The sequence below is a fragment of the Rattus norvegicus genome, chromosome 13 (assembly GCF_036323735.1).
Source record: "Rattus norvegicus strain BN/NHsdMcwi chromosome 13, GRCr8, whole genome shotgun sequence".
Lineage (NCBI taxonomy): Eukaryota > Metazoa > Chordata > Mammalia > Rodentia > Muridae > Rattus > Rattus norvegicus.
In genome coordinates, this window is record NC_086031.1 from 84674690 (window position 1) to 84690035 (window position 15346).

Below are 15346 nucleotides of genomic sequence, written 5' to 3' on the forward strand. Positions count from 1 at the left end.
ACAGCTGGTACGGGTGGCTACCAACATCTCCCCCTCTCAAATAATATAAAGAACAAGTTCGATCAACCATTGGGCTCTTGTAGGACCCTCAGGGTTCGAGACCTTGAATGGATGTGACAAGGGCAAGGTACCTTCCTGGGTGCAATGGGACTAACCCTGCAGGGTGCAAAGGCTACCTTTAGGTGTAGGACACCCAATCCTGGTACGATGTCTCAAAGGACTCAGAGTGCATGGGCTGTCTGAACACAATCCCATTGTCAATCCTTAAGCATGTTTAACCAAACCGAGGGAGATGAGCCCACATCAAGTGCTGCAAGGGCCTGCGCAATGACCACTTTGTCACGTTGCTGTTGGGCACGTAGCTTACACACCAACCAGAGCATAAACACTATCCCTCCACACAAAAGCATGCCAACCCCAATTATTCCCGCCCACTCCTTGAAGTGGGTCATGGCATATGTGATCCAGGAAGATAGTCCCTCTGCGAAAGAAGCATCAACTCTTGTGGAATTCACGGTTACAATGGCCACACGCAGCTGCTCCATCAAATTGTCAAATTCACTAGTCCAATTTCTTTGGCTGTCGAGACGGCGTAGGCCCCTCCTGTCTGGTCGGCCACCAGCCAGAAATCCAGGTGGCATTCAGCTTTTACAGGGCCCAGATGAATCCCGTGGCAAATTAAACCACGCTGCAGTCTGATTCTTATCTAACGGCAAAAGGGGCAAACAACTTTGGAAAGCAAAACTGAACCTCCAACAAACAATCTAGTCTCCAAAATCCAGTCTCCAAGACATCGAGTCTATACAAGGTTCGACTGTCAATTCTTACATATGAATGCATGATGGTGCGGTCTCCAATACCTCAACAAAGAGACATTGCCCTTAAAATCTTTTAGAAGCCTGGTTTCTAAGATAAGAGTTCCATAAAAATATTGTCCCAATTTAGACCTATTTCCCTAGACTGGCTCATGCCACATGTTGTCTAGAATAACTCCATCCAAATCAACAGTTTTATGTCAACTTTGTTACCAATGTTACATTTTTTTAACCATAGTGGCAGCCGCAAAATCGAAAACCAAAAGAAAAAGAATGAGCGCTGCCAAAACAATAACAAAAGCTTCCACCGCATCTTCTAATGGGGGAGAGAGATGAGAGAGATCAAGACCAAACATGCCTCTCAGAGCTTACCTTCGTCCTGCAGTTCTGAATCCTCTCCGCGAGCGGAGGGTCTCCTCGGCGCTGGCGATGGTGATGGTGAGGCGTTTGTTCCCGGGTTTCGGCACCAAATGTCCCGTGCTATTGTCTCACCAGCAAGAATGCATGTGGACACCAGGATCCTTCTGCAGCAAAGCGTTTATTATCTTGAAGAGGAGACGCCGCGGCCCCAGAGAGCCTTAGCTTTATATCCCCCAAAGCAACGTGTTCCTTCCTGATTGGCCGCATAGCCGTGATCTCATTGGCACACCCCGGGGTGGGCAAAGACTTGGCGCGAACACACCCTTGCGCATGCACGCTGCATCCTTCGGGGGTGGACAACAGCTGTGCCCTGTACTAACAGACAACAGCTGGTATGGGTGGCTACCAACAGTAATATAAGGTGAACCAATACAGTGTGTGTTCAGCAAAGACTACTGAGGTGGAGCAAGGCGAACCAATGCTTTTGCTCCGACAGCCTGCGGAGTCATATTTATATTCCTTCTAAACATCATGCATCCTCTCACCTGTGTGCCCCAGAAGAGAAAGCATCATTGGACATAACTGACTTTCCAAATAAACCAGAAGTTTCCACTTCACACATCCCTGTAGAAGTTAATTTAGCAAAGACATGATATTTTTCTTCCTTTTCAGTCTTGTCTGAAACTATCTTTGTTACCCAGGTGTAGAATTTTGGGTTGAATTTTGGTTTGGTTTGGTTTGGTTGTGTTCAGAACATTGCAACTATTCTGCTCCTCACCCTACATTGTCACTATTGACAAGTCAGCTAAAAGGCTGTCACTCCTTTAAACACTAATATTTGCCTCTATCCTGCAATCTAAGCCTTTTTTAAATATAGGTAATTTGAAGCATACTCAAAATTAGAAAGAATTAACTATTATATGCATTTGTTCTCATAGTCCAGCTTCAATAATGATCACTATTTTACAACTTTTGTGTCATTTATTCCTGCGTACAAAGTCACGTATATACTTGTTTGGGTATTTTTTTTAATGGAGTGTTTTAGAGTACATTAAAGGTTGTGTTGATTAATGTGTATATCCAGCTGTGAAGGACCATGTTGGCATGACCACAAAGCTGTGAGATGGGACTCTCTATCCTAACAGTTCAGACACTGAAACCTTTTGTCACCGATGTCTTAATCTTAAAAGGTGAAGCTTTCCAAAATCGACTGCATCATGGCACAGGTGACATCATGAATGAGGCAGGTGCCCTTAGGAGAAATGGCCCACTGAACTGTCTTGTTCTTCCCACTAGAGAGGACACCATATGGCTATCTATAAACTAGGACTCCCAATCTGCCAGCATCTTCAATCTTAAGTTTACTGGCATCATCATCATCATCATCATCATCAACAACAACAACAACAACAACAACAACACACACACACACACACACACACACACACACAAGTCCACATACTGTTTGGTTGTCAGTATAAGCAGCTTCTGTATAATCCTTAAGGCTTTTAATAGTTAGCTATTGATTTGTCAACAGAATCAGTTCTCTAAGATGATCTGTGTGTTTTTAACAGGCCTTCTCACATTGTTTATTAATTTCATTGTAAGTCTCTGAATGGTAGTCAGAACCCAGGCTTAGCATAAATTCAGTGTAAGAGTGCTTCATGAGTTGGTTGTGGTGCCACACGCTGGTAGAATTGCTGAAGGAATCAGAGGCAGGAGGATCACGAGTTCAAGGCCAGCCTGGGCTACACATTTGGGGTGGGGGTGCTTTATGTAAGTACATTTCTCAGCCCTTGTCTTTGTGACACAATTAGCCGGTGGGTTGAAGTGGTGTCAGCTGAAGCTTCACTATGAATCTTCCCCTGAAGCTTTCATGATAGGGATGGGCTAGAACTGTTGCCTAGCCCCATTACCTCCTGTAGGTTTGGCATTTACGGGCTTGCCTCTGCACGCATGAGCTACAGGTCCCATAATCTTCCCCTCACCAATCCTTTAACTTAAAAACACAGTTCATGAGGGAACACAAGGCAGATGCTCAGGCCCTGAACTGTTGCCCAAGCAGTCCAAAAGTAGCCAGCCCGTGGTGGCTTTTCATAACAATGCCTGAGTCTCTGCAATACTGGGGATTGAAGCAAGGATTTGCCATACACTAGGGAGGCGCTGGATCACTAAGCTACAACCCTTTAACTATATATTTTGGGTGTTTTCATTTTATTTGTTTATTGTTTATTAGCATTTGTGCATGCACCGATGCCACAGTGTGTGTGTGTGTGTGTGTGTGTGTGTGTGTGTGTGTGTGTGTGTAGGGCAGAGGACAACTTGCAAGATTTGGTTTTCTCCTTCCATCATGTGAGTCCCAGGGACTGAGCCCATGTTGCTGTCTATAAGAAGCCTCAGCCTGCTTGAAAGATCCACTCTCATCTGCAGGTCAGACCTTCCCTCCCTATAGTCTAGGTATGTGGGCAAGAGGGTGGAGAGTGATGGCCTGTCATCCTTCTTCTCCCATTGGTGGGGCAGAGTGAGAATGGGCTCATGCATGTGTGCATGTGTGTATGGGGGCATATATGTTCACCTACATGCATGTAGTAGTCAGAGATGGCATGAGGTGGCTTCTTCAGCAACTTTTTGTCTTACGGTTTGGGGCAGACTCTCTCATACAACCTAGACTACATTTATTCAGCGAGGCAAGATGGCCACTGAGCTTTGGGTCTGTCTGGTTCTTCCTCTTCCTGCAGTGGAGTTAGAGCCATACACCACCATGCCTAGCCTTTTCAAATGGTACTGGAGGTTCAAACGCATGTCCTCATGCTTGTGTGGTAAACACATGACTGAGCTCCCTCCCCAGCCCCAAGATGCTCTTTTTGATGCCCCCGTTCCCTGTCTTTCTGATCCTAGCCAGGCTATGGAACTAGGAGAAGAATCGGAATACAAGTGCAAGGCCTGTTTCTGGCGTTCCTGCTGCATTTGATTGCTTGGGCTTCACAACTCTTCCTCTGCCCCTCTTCTGTTCTGTGTGCTCCTGGCCACCTCTGCTTTAAGATGTGTGGTTCTCTGGAGGAAGTTCATCTTCACCCAAATCCTGCTCAGGCCCTGCTCCTGCTTCTGTGTCGTCTCTGTTGAAGCATTTCCCCTCCAACAGACAGACGTGCCACGGGTACGTCACGGTTTCCACTCCCTCGAATGGAGTCGGTGCCTCCAAGGCACTCTCAAGAGGACCAGAGGATCATGGTACCTGCTACACTAAGGGCCCTTCATGTGGCTAGTTCTGCAAGCTTCTCCCCATCAGCACTTTGTCAGGATGTATGAGAAGTGCCACGATGTCTTCAGCCATAGGAGAAGCAAAGCTATGTACTTCATGGGGTCTCCAGATGGGGAACGGAATGCCAGTTTCCTTTATGTGGCACCCCACTTTCTGTAGTAATTGTCTTGGAGCCTACACCCTATTTGTTTACATCCGGGAGATGAACTTGCACATGGGAGAAGAAGCTCTGGGAAGGCAGAATTTCCTACTTAGAGAACAATGACTCCCCTCCCTCTCTCCTCTCCCCAGTAATCTCTTTAGAATAGTTTGTTTGCCTGGTGGTGACTGTGGGTAGCAGGGGCTGCTTAGCTGCCTTTCAGAAACTCTGAGGGGATTACTGGGCCCCAGTGTCTTTAGACTGTGGGGTATTACTGCCTCTTATTTTCAGAAGGATCCCCAAGGAAACAGTAAGAGTCCCGTCCATTGTATTCTTCTATAACCAATGGTTCAACTCTACTCTTCGCCACAGCTATCCAAACATGAAGACAAAAGTTGATTCAAAAAATATATCGCTTCATTTCGTGCTATGGCCAATCCTTTGAAAATCTAAATAAACGTCAAAATGCACCAAGCAAGGCTGGTAGACTGGAAACACTCGGCATGGAGTACAATAACATCGAATAAGCAAATTAAATGCCCTTCTGTGCAAAATGTGCTCCGTCATGAATGGGAAGGTCAGGGTGCTTTCTTTTCGTTTCCAAGAAGCAAAGTGGGTGGGAGAAGGGGTTAAGGGGGAGGTACAAGAGAAGCAGGGGGAGGTGGAAGAGACTGGTTACAAATAGTGAGGGACTCTTTGCTTTCATTCTTGGCTCCCATGGACACGGTCTCGGAGCACAGCAGGCCTCTCTGGGGAGGGCTGGAAGTTGGCAAGCTTCCTTTATTCTCAAAACACGTTAGAGATGTGGCCTCTTCCAGAGGGATTGGTACCCATGGAGTACCAAGGAGGCGGCATTCCTAACCAGGGGACCCAGGAGGAAAGGGCAGAGCTTTCAAGTGTAATCAGCCTTCTCCTAGCACCCCCCTCCAAAAGCCCTCCTCCCCCGCTTTACACAGGCTCACAAGTTTAATGAAGGAAACAAGTTCAGCAAAGCAGACTTTGCCTGCTGTAGCCCAAGAAACAGGTTCTCCTGGTGAGAGGCTGGGTTTGCAGGTAAGTGCTACCCACCTTGTTCTTCCGTGAAGCTTTAGTCTGTTCTTTAGAATCTAAATCAAGTTGACTTGAATTAGGCTCTTAAATTAGAGCTGACTTGTGTCTGGCCCTCCCACCCCCACACCCTTTATGGACATTTCAATTCTTTTTTGTTTTTACTTATTCGCTTTATATTCTACTGTATCCCTGACCCCCATCCGTCCCTCTCACCCCTCCCACAATCCTTCCTCCCTTCACCCCTTCTCTCTGACTCCCCCCCCCCAATCCTCCTACCCTGACACTTCAAGTCTCTGTGAGGCTAGATGCGTCCTCTCCCACTGAGGTCAGACAAGGCAGCCCAGCTAGAAGAACATATTCCATGTACAGGCAACAGCTCTTGGGATAGTCCCTGCTCCAGTTGTTCGTGATCCACATAAAGACCAAGCTGTACATCTGTTACCTGTGTGTAGAGGCCTAAGTCCAGCCCCTTTATGTTCTTTGGTTGGCACGTCAGTCTCTGAGAGCCCTAATAGTTGACTCTGTTCATAGTCTTCCTGTGGAGTTCCTATCACCTTAGGGGCTGTAATCCTTCCTCCTATTCTTCCATAAGAGTCCCCGAGCTCCATCCACTGTTTGGCTGTGGGTGTCTGCCTTCTTTATTGGTAATCTTTTCCTGAATTACTACCATGAGTGCTGACCGCTACCCTGCACACATTCTATGTAGTCGCCCTGAAGGTGAGTATTGTCAGGGAGTCACCTTAGGTCTCAAACTTAACATCTCAAAGATGTGTCCCTTCCTGGGAGTGTTATTGGGTGGGATTAAGAAGGTAGAAGTGTGGGTTTGGATATGGGGACTTCATCTGACTAGGCAGTTTAAGAGTTAATAAAATTAGATTTCAAACTAATCGGTGACCAATGACCAGAGGCCACCATCTTGGCCTTGCTCTTTCAGGTTGTCTGTGGTACCCGGAAGACCCTTCCTTTACTGTCTCCAACCTGCGAGGAAGATGGAGAGAAACATGGTGAGGGGACCTCTGTATAAGCAGTTCGACTTAGAGAGAAAGGGTGCCAGGCAAGCTGAAGCCAGACTCAGCCTTAGACTGCAAAGGCTCGAGGTCATCTGCCTCTATCACGTGAAGTCGCTCGCCAGGGAGCAGAGGCAGCTTCAGAGAGAACTGCAGCGCCTGCAGCAAGGTGAGGCTCCGTCTTGAGGAGTGATGAGCCCCCACTTCCGTTCCTAAGGAACAATTTACAGGGGGAGGTGGGGGAGGGCAGCAACTCTCACCCCACAATGGGACGTGAAGGGTTGTCTCATGCCAGGGTCCTTCAGAGTCCTGGTTGGCCAGCATGACAACCGTCTCCATATCTCTGTGGATTTAAGCAGGCTCAACCCTCCTGGTCCTCCATGCTGTCCCCAAACTCCACTGCTTCCCCTGCCGCCCGGTCCCCAGTTTCCTTGAGCTGACTTTCCTTAGTTTCCAGGGTAGTCATCTTTCCAGTTTGTTTTCTTTCTAGTTTCCGGCCTTCCTTGAAGAAAGCTTCCAGCTTTCAATTGTTTGATTCTTCACACCGTGATCTCTTCCCTCTATCCAAGCCATCTCTCTCTTTAGGATCTGTTGGCCACTTATCTGACTACTAAAGTATAAGGCACTGCCCTCGCCCATTTTGCGAAAGGAAAGTTAAAAAGAAAACCAGAACGCCTTTCTCTGGGATGTTGACCTCAGGTTCCTCTGATGAGGAATAGTCCTGACGATGACCGTCTGGTGAAGTTATCTGAGCTTTCAATGAGGATCTGGCACAAACGTAAGCCCAAAGCATTTGGTTAGGACTTGACAACTTTAATTTACTCAGATCAGAAATGCAAAGCTATTTCAGAATGAAACCACTCCCGCTGCCTTGTCGGGGACGTTTCTGTCGTGTGGTTTGTAGAAACCAGCACTCCTCTTTTTTTTTCTGTTCAATAATTGGGTTTCAACATTACTTCAGAATTACACTTTTTCAGGACATTCCTGACATAAGCCAGGTTCGAGAACTTGGGATCCTCTTCTGGATAGGGTGTGGCCTGTTCAGGAGGAAAGCCAGCTGACGTGTCCAAGTGCAGGACCCTCCATGTCTACACAGTTTCAATCACAGGCACACAAACCAAACGCAGTGTCCAAACGCTGGCCTGGAAACTAATTCTCAACTATTCCTAATTACGTAATGGTCTCTAGCTTCCTTGAACTTGAACCAGGCTCCTGTCTGAACGAAACTCTGTTTTCCGTTTCCCTGTCTACAACAAGGGTTGGCACCAACTTGGAGTAAGAACAAGGCTTAGAAACCAGCTGGTTGGTTCTCACTTTAATTCTCAGAAAGAAATTCTCTCAGCTGGGAGCAGGCATCCATGTGCCCGAGAGCTGCAGCTGCCTCTGCTGCATAGAGAGGATGTCCCAGGTGCGTGGAAAGGGCCTGGAGCAAGGGACATGAGAGGTCAAGGTCTCCCAGTTCTGTATCCCTCGAGGGTCATGTCAAGAACAGAGAAGGAAAAACTGTGTGTCCTCTGGGGGGTCTCAAAACACAGTATTCAGCAAGAGCTGTCAATGATTTATTCCGTGGGACTGCTATCCCAAAGAGCAACTGTCTGCCCACTAGTGGGTTGCTTCTCGGGCACATTGCCTGCCCTCATCTTGGAGCGTAGGATGAGTCTGTAGGAATAATGTAGGCTTAGGATTGAAAGTCAACGTTCTTTTCACTGATGTTCAGATGAGTTCTTTAAGCTCACTTGCTTTGCTCAACGATTGGTTGGTTGTCTGGTTTGGTTTGGTTTTGAAATTGAGTCTCACTATAGAACCCGGATTGGCTTCAAGATCAGGTACTCCCTGCTTCAGTCTTTGTTGCGTTAAAACGAGAAAAGGGGGCAGAACCGATTCCCTCTTGTACTCTTGCAGTCTGGTTCCCACTAGTTCCCGCTCCAGCGGGCCACTGGGACTAACGCTAATCTATCTCAGAGGCTCCACGCTGCCCCCAAAGCTCTCTCTGAGCCAGATGGGTCCATGCCACGCCAGTTTCACACGGAGACTGCCTATCTCGCAGCTCTCTTACTGCGGACTCTGTTTACATTTCCAACATCTGCCCCCTGATAGTTATGGCGTAAACTCCCAACAGCCCATTAAAATCAAGACTCAATAAACTGTAACCCAACAATCAGATTTATATGTTAAATTCTCAATCCACAATACATCCACACAATAAACTTACAACCAATGAATAAAGATATAAACCGCCCACCTAGATAAGGTAAATTTGTCTACAGAAATTCATCCTAACTACCTTGGCAATTCAAGACCACCAGGATCTGGGTCATCTTTCTCCGTCTCCATCTTGATTCTCCTTCCTTCTCCGTCTCTCCCGCCTTAAAGAAATTCTGTCCCTGCCTTAAATTTTTACTGTCCAATCATGGCCGTGACCTAACTGGTGCCACCCCTCACCTGCATATTGACATCCACCTACAAGTCTCCTCAACTGTGCGATTACAAATATGGGCCCTCACCCCTGGCTATGGGTCACTCTGAGCCTGAGATGGAAAATTTAGAAAATATGGTCTCTCCACGGTGAGATGCTTATTTACATAGTCGGGTAGCCGAGTGTTTATAAGATTGATATAAAAAGAAATAACCTGTGCTTTTGTAAATCTCAAAAAAAAAAAATTCTCAAGGCTAAAATGGAGTTACTTCTACAGGAAGGAGGGAGAATGGGAAGCCTCCGGTCCCTACAGAAAGGCTCTGATGAGCATCTCCCCCACCCCCAAAGAAGGGTTGTGTGACCAGAACCCTAGGAGCAGAGGTGATGCAGGAAAGGGGAAGTCGCCGAGTGAGTGCTGCGCGCGGAGCAGGGTACCAACCAACCATCCTCGGAAAGAAAGGAAGAGTATGTGCAAAGGGATAGAAAGAGTACGGCTTGCCACAAACAGTCCCCTACGGCTGAAATGCTCGTGCTTTCAGAGCCCATGCTAACCAGGCAAGTGGCTCCAGCCAGAGCTCCTCAAGGGCGGAGCCCGCCTTACAGGAACCAGGTGCAGGACGTTTGGCGTTCTCGGTTTAGAGACACGGTTCTGACTACAGTGCTTATGAAAAAATAAAGCTTGGGACACAGCCAGAGCAGACCTGATAGAATTCCAAAGGCAGGGCTTTATGTAACAGGCTTACACTAGAACATTGACAGGAGAGAACAGGGAGACGGGTCTTTCAAGAGATTGGGAAAGTAGAATGGTCAGGGTTCCGTGACGTGAGACGTCCAAGCATAAAGGAAACCAGAGCATATTGCCCAGTTCAAGGTGGTCCATCCAACGTACGGAGATAATCGGGAAGGTACAATGCCATGCCATTGGTGAAGACCGCTGAGAAGGCTGAGGCCACAGAGGAAAGATGTTCTTTTCTGAACCTATTGGCTCTGCTGACTCAGCTGTAAATGAGTGGGCGGAGAACTAGCAAATCCCTTTACTTTATTGAAAGTGGGTCAAAACATAAAAAAATACCTCAATGTAGCCCCAAGGAGACAATAAAGCAAAGGACTCAAAGAGGTAACCCCAAGAGTTTTGTGTGACATTCATGCCCCTTGAATGGTTGGGAGCCCTTATCCCTGCTGCCCAATACATTCTAACCACAGTTGGGTGCTTCTCGGGAGGGCTGTGGTCTGGTTTTTGTTTGGTGACGGTGGTTTGATGTGTGTTTGGTTGATATTCTTGACTGGGATTTCTGGTTTGGGTTTAGTAGGGAGGCAGTTGGCGTAGTGCTTAGGTTTGAATCCGGGCCTTCTGCATGTTTAGCAAGCAAGCAGTCTGCCACTAAACAACGCCCCCAGCCTTATCCACTGTGACCTTAAGTGATTTCCATTGAAACACAAACCAATGCGAGATTTTTCCATTCCGAATGATTCAGTCTTAAATGCCTTGAAAACTAAGAGGGTCAGTGTGTTCTCTTCAGCTGTGACTTTAGAACCCAGAACATCACCTGGAGAAACGGAGAGTTCACTGAATCCTGGCCTCTGGCAGCTGCAAGCCCTTGCCCTGGGTAGAAGGCAGGCAGGCACACAACTGTGGTAAACAGACAAAAAGCTCACACCCGGTTATTTTCTTTTTTAAACACTTGTGTCTGCCAAGTGAAACATTAGAACAAAGCCCACCAGGCCTGAGGCAGTTGCAACATCTGATCTTGGTGTCTAAATCCTCTTGACATGTTCTAGGCAAACAGTCTGGCCTGTGGAACCTTGCTGTTTCCGTCCCCTGTGTCCGAGTATTGCAACACGGGAAGGGAACCCGGCATCCTCATGGACCAGCTCTGAAAGCCCAGACCCAGCTTCCATTTTTCCTCTCCTATTACACTCGTTTTCTAGGGCTGCACAGCAAAGTGCACCCACCTCAACCCAGGCACCTTCATCGTGTCCACCTCAGAAGCACAGACGTCAGCATGGGTGTGTGAGCAGGGTTGGTTCCCTGGGGTGTGAGGCAGGAGAAGGCTTTCTCTTTGGTGTGTAGATGACAGGTCCCTTCATATGCGTGTCTGCTCAAATTGCTGTTGTCGTAAGGACCCCATTGCAATGGTCAGAACCGACCATGACGACTTCGTTTTAAATTGATCATCTCTACAAAGAGCAAGCAATGTCATAATCTCAAGTACTAAGGACCAGGACCCCCCCAAAATGAAATTTTATGTAATTCCACATTAACCTATTTTAAGCTTTATTTTATTTATGTACACCTATGTCTATATGGACATCTGATTGAGTGTATGAGCGCGTGTGCGTGTGAATACTGACAGAGGCCAAAAGAGAGCATCAGATCCCTTGGAGCTGGAGTTAGAGATGTCTGTGAGCGGTGGATGTGGATGCTGGGATCCGGACTCTTGCTCCTCATGATAGAGCATGGAACGCTGGAACGCTCTCAACAGAGGAGCCATCCCCCCCAGTCTATTGTTTGTTGGTCATTTCTTAGCAGATATCGTCAAGAAAAGTTTCTCTTCTTATGTGGGGCGTGAAATTCAGAAGAGATCGGAAGAGGTCACCACATTCTCGCCACAAACAGGACGGAGGCACACAGTCCTGGAGCCTAAAATTAGGTAAGAATATGATGACGCGCTTGGGTATCACACTGAATCCCTCTTCCCAGCCCATCTCTCTTAACATCCCCTTCCGTCTGAGAAGGTCCTTTCTGCTCCTTCCTAGATAAATAGACTTCCATCCTCCCCCTCTGCCCCTTCCCGTCCACTTTACTGACGGGAACCACAGTCTAATAACCAGAAAGATCTAAGGAGGAGCCTCTTAATTTTTCAAAGACATTTATTCTTCCTTTTCATCTCCACCCCCCAACTCCCAGAGTACTGAAAACCAATATTACCCAAGAAGTTAAAAATAAGATTCGGGTGCCCTCTTTACATGACCCTGCCCTCAAAGATGCCCCGAGAAGCCAAGAGCGCCTTCCATCTCAAAACGAGAGAACCAGACGCTGCAAGGAAGGGAACTCACAAGCCCGGAAGGGAGAGGCTGCAAATCCACTCAAGGACACGGAGCTCAGCAAGGACGTCTCTGTCCCATGTCATGACCAAGAGGTTTCCACCGACAAGGCAGAAGACAGCTGCATGTCCAGCTCAGACGGCGAGAGAGGATCAGCATTGGCTGATGAGATCAGATCCGAAAATGCCAATCGAAAGCCACAGGGCGATGCTGGGGTACAAAATCCCCCCAGCTCCGTGGACTATGCAGGAAGCGTCAAAGAAGAGCGCACAAAACCAACCTTCCTAGAGCTGTTCGAAAAGGCCAAAAAGGCCCACTACCTCCGCCACAGGGTGCCGCCCGAGTCTGAGAGATTACTTAGCATCGGGGAGATATTTGGCCACAGAGACTACTCACTACCCAGAGCAGGGGGAAAACTGTAAGAATGGTGCCAAGTTCCTTCCTCTCTGGCTGTGTAATGTCGCCTGGCCAGAAGATAATCTCTAATCACTATGGAAATGTGACCCTTCAAATAGCTGTCATAGCGATGCACAGAAATAAACAGAAATGCATGACAAACTTCTTTGACAACCTCAGGGGCCCCTGCCTTTTTATATGGTCTTTCTCTTAATAAGCAAGGAAAAGAAAGGAGAGGGAAAATATTGTGAAAATATTTTAAGTCGTGAACTTGGGCTTACTTGGAAGGAGATCTCGTTTGCCGGAAGGTCGGTCCTGTGTAGGGGGGGGGGGGGGGGGGGACGCTTACAGTGCCATCTGCTGGCCAAATGGCATAGCTATTTGCCTGATTTCCTTTCTTTGAGGTTTTGTATGGGAACCCAACTGAAATCCTGTACAGTGAGTGACAAGGAGGTTTCCAAATAAAACCTGTTCTTTCCACAGTTCTCGTCTCTTTTGGAAGCATCTCCTCTCTCCTTCCCTTTGTTTCTCTTTCCTTCCCTCTCTCCTTCCTCCCCTCCTCTCCCCTTCTCTTCCCTCCTTTTCTTCTTTTCAGTTGGGTTTCTCTTTCCTAATAAAAGAAATTAATCTGTGTCCTTTTCTCTTTTCCCTAATCAAAATATCTTACGACCCCCAGCACACTTTCAGGTCTATTCGAGGTTCAGTCGATAACTAACCATCTCACAATAAAATAAGAATAAGTTCCATTTAAAAAACCATTGCTTTGGGTTCGGTCCCCAGCTCAAAAAAAAAATTGCTTTAAGCTAGTTGTGATGCCATGTGTTTACAACCCCAGTATCCCAGTATTTGGGAAGCTGATGCAGAAGGATTAACAGAGACCAATGAGAGGTACATAGCAAAACCCTGTCAGGAAAAACTCTCTTAGAAAGTAGGTCAGCATAACCTGGGTCCCACTGTAAATGAATTAAGTTAACTTCGTTCCCCATCCAGATGGCCTGAATTTCACACTTAAAACAAATGGCTTCATCCGTCATCAGAAAAAAAAGCAGCTCATGGCTAATACATTTAAATCCTATTGCTTACCTAATACACACCAAATAAATAATTTCACTTTTATCATTTAATTATTATTTATATTGACTTCATTAGAAAAGCTAGCTTTTACTTTTAAGTCCAAGATCAAATAGCAACTGTTAAATTCACGCTTTCAACCCTATAGCAAACTCGGACAGCAAAAGAATAAATTCAGGACTTATATATCTGCTTTGCACCTACGTATTTACTTTGGATTAGTTTTTTTTTTTTTTTTTTTTGAGACGGCGGTTAAACTGTGCTGTCTTGGGTTGGCCATGAACTCCCAGGTTCAGTGATCCTCCTGCCTCACCCTCCTGAGAACCTGGGATTGGAGACTCTTACCCCCAGAACCTATTTACAATTAGGCAAACATATTTGTTGCAGTCTAGCTTGAGGACATCTTGAAAAAATAAAAACTATTTGTATCAAAAATGATGAAGGACCCAGTCGTCTAATACTAAAGCTCCTAGGGGTTAAATTAATTTGAGTTTAATGACAAAGTAGAAATTAATTGCATTTAGTTTAATAACACTATTTAATTCCCATTTGCAATGCCTGGTGTTTAAATTCATAACTCATAATAGCTCCCATTTTCCAGCATCTCCTGCTGTCCCGAGTTTTCCACAGGGCATCTCAATTGCTCCTCAGAACTCTGCAAATAGTTTCCTTTTGGTCCTCATTTTACAGATAAACAATGTCAAGCAGAAAATGTCCTCTGATGGGTCTACACTCTGTCATACTTGCTTTATCTACCTTGCTACCTTCTAGTTGAAGACAAAAGATTGCCTTGGTCTTGCAAAAATCAGTTTTAGCCCAGTCTTTGGTCTTCAATGACAAGGCAATAGTTTATAGTTTATAGTAGAAATAACATAAAATTTTCCTTTTTAATGTGTTCTTTAAAAAAAAAGATTTATTTATTTTATGTATATGACTGTACTGTCCTTGACACACCAGAAGATGGCATCAGATCCAATTACAGATGGTTGTGAGCCACCATGTGGTTGCTGGGAATTGAACTCATGACCTTTGGAAGAGCAGCCAGTGCTCTTAACCTGTGAGCCACCTCTCCAGTCCTAATGTGTTCTTTAATGGGGAAGGCAGGTCAGGGGCAAAACTCAATGGTTCACAAACAATTTACACTGATCATGAGGCAGGGACTCCCAGATCAGAGAACTACCTTTGCAAAATGCCCAACTACTGGGGAGAGATCTGTTCCATCTCCACTCCCTGATGAAAAAGGAGCTTTCTCCTTCACTGTATAACCCAAATGCCTTCTATGTGGAGGGCATCTACTCTTCACCTGGAGACAGGGTAGTGACTGAGCCCCTCTCAACTTGCCCTAAGCTGTGACACAAAAACTCCATCAGTTCTGCAAGGGAATCTTAAAACTGATCAAGAACAACAAAAGGTGACATCTAAAGGGAAGCTGGCTCAGTAAGAAGCTTGCTGTCCAAGCACGGAAGACAGGGAAGCAGGTCCCTGCCATCTACATAAAAGTCCAATGTGACCAAATATACCTGTAGTCCTAGCACTGTGGGGAACGGGGTGGGAGGGCAGAGACAGATATCTCAGGGGCTCACTGGTCATCTGGTCTACCAGAAATAGCAAGGCTCGGTGAGATTCGAATCGGGGAAGGCACTGACTTCCACACCCTTCCGCATGAGTAAGCAAATCTGCACACAGGTGACAGCTTCATTAAATTAAAACATTTACAGCAAAGGAGTAAGGAATACCAGGACAATCGTAAGTGAAACTGGTGACAGTTACTGTGGGAGAAAATGG

The 15346-nt window shown here is 46.4% G+C and overlaps 1 protein-coding gene and 1 long non-coding RNA gene across 3 annotated transcripts; one reads left to right on the forward strand and one right to left on the reverse strand.

The window, feature by feature from the left end:
• Positions 1–5269: 5269 nt before the first annotated feature.
• Ccdc190 (coiled-coil domain containing 190) lies at positions 5270–12972 on the forward strand. 2 transcript variants are annotated; one of them, XM_039090974.2, is made up of 4 exons: positions 5270–5629; positions 6561–6802; positions 11577–11700; positions 11958–12972. In XM_039090974.2, the coding sequence occupies exons 2-4, from the start codon at positions 6616–6618 to the stop codon at positions 12514–12516; spliced, it is 870 nt and encodes a 289-aa protein (XP_038946902.1). In that variant the 5' UTR covers positions 5270–5629; positions 6561–6615; the 3' UTR covers positions 12517–12972. The 2 variants fall into 2 exon arrangements, with proteins under 2 accessions (XP_038946902.1, NP_001102543.1); NM_001109073.1 differs by having other exon boundaries at positions 5394–5629; positions 11580–11700; positions 11958–12969.
• On the reverse strand, positions 11303–12243 carry LOC134481531 (uncharacterized). Its single transcript, XR_010057102.1, has 2 exons — positions 12107–12243; positions 11303–11690 (listed from the first exon to the last, which is right to left on the reverse strand). It is a non-coding gene; the product is annotated as an uncharacterized LOC134481531 (long non-coding RNA).
• Positions 12973–15346: the final 2374 nt, after the last annotated feature.